Source organism: Corvus brachyrhynchos, unplaced genomic scaffold (assembly GCF_000691975.1).
Source record: "Corvus brachyrhynchos isolate BGI_N302 unplaced genomic scaffold, ASM69197v1 scaffold34, whole genome shotgun sequence".
In the NCBI taxonomy this organism is placed as follows: domain Eukaryota; kingdom Metazoa; phylum Chordata; class Aves; order Passeriformes; family Corvidae; genus Corvus; species Corvus brachyrhynchos.
This window is the reverse complement of record NW_008238126.1, coordinates 6,117,658-6,120,072: the sequence shown is the minus strand read 5'-3', so window position 1 is coordinate 6,120,072 and position 2,415 is coordinate 6,117,658. Positions and strand designations below refer to the sequence as shown.

At 57.7% G+C, this 2,415-nt stretch overlaps 1 protein-coding gene across 1 annotated transcript in view; it reads right to left on the bottom strand.

Moving 5' to 3' along the window:
* Positions 1 to 2,247: 2,247 nt before the first annotated feature.
* BSND (barttin CLCNK type accessory beta subunit) overlaps positions 2,248 to 2,415 on the bottom strand; it is a 2,968-nt gene continuing 2,800 nt past the window's right edge. Inside the window, exon 4 of the mRNA XM_008633108.1 lies at positions 2,248 to 2,413. Coding sequence (XP_008631330.1) covers positions 2,248 to 2,413 — 166 coding nt within the window. The remainder of the gene's footprint in view (positions 2,414 to 2,415) is intronic.

The following is a 2,415-nucleotide window of genomic DNA, read 5'->3' as shown; positions in this document are numbered from 1 at the left end:
CGGGCGGGCGGTCCCCCCCTCCCGCATAAGCTGAGCCAGAGCCGGGGCTGCTCGCAGCGTTTAATGCCATGCAGGAATGTCCCGATTCCCACAATGTTTAACCTCGGCCGGCGCGGGAGCAGAGTCCTCCGGCTCAAGGATGCTGTGCCGGGGATGGCGGGATGCACATCCAGCTGCGCGAAGGGTTCCGTGGGGGACAGGGTCGTGGCCCCGTGTCAACCCCCTCCCCTGCCCCTGCCAGGAGAAATACTTCTGAAAACAAGATTTCTTTTGCCGAAAGTGGGAGGGAGTACCAAGCCATGAGGTAGGAACCTCTTCTGTGAGAAAGGCTGGGAGAGGGTTCAGCCTGGAGAAGAGAAGGCTCCAGAGAGACCTTAGAGCCCCTTCCAGTACAGAGACTACAGGAGAGCTGAGAGGGACTTTGGACTGTGAAGCCCTGGCACAGTTTTTCCCAGGGAAGCTGTGGATGTCCCACACTGGAAATATTCAAGGCCAGGAAGGACAGGGCTTGGAGCAACCTGGTCTAGTGGAAAGTGTCCCTGCCCATGGCAGGGGGCTCAGAACAAGATGATCCTTCCAGCCCAAACATTCAGTGGTTCTTTAGGTAAAAAATTTTGGGTCTCTACCAGACTCCCACACTCCACAGGAGCAGTGACACAGAGTGACATCCTGCCCCAGGCACCCTCTGAAACTCAGTGAGACATGGCCCTATCTGAACAGCATTCCCAGAGCCACCACTCTCCCCTGTACAGGGAAGGACAGGCAGGAGTGCATGTAATCAATCTGGTAATGCTTCCTCCTGGAGAGCCTCTCGCAATCCTGTGGCAATGTTTAGCCAACACTGAGCCTTCATTCCCCACCCTCCTGCTGGCCATAAACACCCTGAGTGTGTAGGTGCTCCCTGTCACCAAAGGCTGCTTTGGGGACACCAAGGTGAGCGAGGGATGCAGGAACACCAGCAGGGGTGTCACAGGGGTGTGACACCTCAGGTACAGCCTTTTCTTGCACACCCTGCACTGTACCAGCACAGCACTCCCTGGGTGGCAGGGGGAACACGGGAACACTCTTCCAGGGCTCTCGTGCTCCATCCCCCTCAGATGCTGGAGGAGAGCTTTCCCCCACTTCTGCGCTTGGGTGGTTGGAACTGCAGGATTTTTAAGCTCCCTTCCAACTCAGCTCTGTGATCCTACGGAATTTGCTGAAGTTCTTCTCTGCCAGCAGACGTGCTCCCAAGCCTCCTGGGGCCGTGCCAGGCACAGGCAGCATCCAGCCCAGCTTTCCAAAAGCAGAGCAAGGGACTCTCAGCATCCCCATGCTGCTGGATCCACTGATGCTTTGATCCAGACCCAGCTGCCCCGGGGGAGGCTCAGCCTCTCAGATCCCTGCTGTCCCAGGCAGCCAAAGGCTGTGGCTCCCACCTGTGCTGCCATCTCTGTGTGCTGGAGACGGGCTGTGGAGAGCCCCTGTGTTGACCCTGTGGTGGTGACAAACCAGGCTGAGGTCCATCCACGTGGTTTGGAACAAACACTTACTATTCACAGAAAGTTTGGGGACAGTGAGTGACAGTGCGCAAACCCACCTGCAGCTGTTGGCACTGACCCAGCAGACAGTGTCCAAAGCCACCACCTCAAGTGCCATCACCAGGGGTTTGGCTCAGCTGAGTCCTCCTCCCTCTGTCCCCAAGGGTCCTGGAAGCTGGTCCTTGTGCAGGAGATAGGGGACAGCATGGTCTGTCACCTCCATCACCCCTCTCCCAACCTGGAGATAGGAAGGCTGCCTGCTGCAGGAGACTCAGGATTGAATTTTAATTTCTGCAGAGCTTGGATAAGTGGGAAAAAGACTTTGAGGACATCTCTGCCTCATAATACCCACCTGCATTGAGCACATCTTTACCTACCCAAACCTGATCCTGTTCCAAGCAGCACAACCAATCCTATCCCTTCCCAAGAACAGTATTTAGACCAGATCCTGCCCAGCCCAGCTTCTCTGTGCCCACCCAAAGGGCTCCAGCAAGGAAGCCTTGTCCATATGCTGTGGAACTAGGGAGGTGGCAGTTCCCTGTTTGGTTTTGGGGGAATAACAGTCTCCTGAGTGGCTGGGTGTGCACAAGGGGTGCAGCATGGCACAGGCACAGGCAGGAACCGGGGCCACTGCACTTTCGGGGACAGCCCCCTTCCCTCCAGGCTGTGACCTGTGTGTCCCCTCCACGAGAGGAGTCCATGCCAAGTGGCCATTCCCCTGGGGAAATCAGTTTTCAGGCTCAAAAAGGCGGTCGCTGTCCTTGAGCAGAGCATCCGGCTCCTCCTGGAGCCCGTAGTAGAGGTCATCCTGCTCCCCAGGGCCTTTCCGAGGGGATCCGGGGTGCTCTCGCCCGGCCGAGGAGCTGCTCGGGGTGCGGCCGGAGCGGGCGGGGGA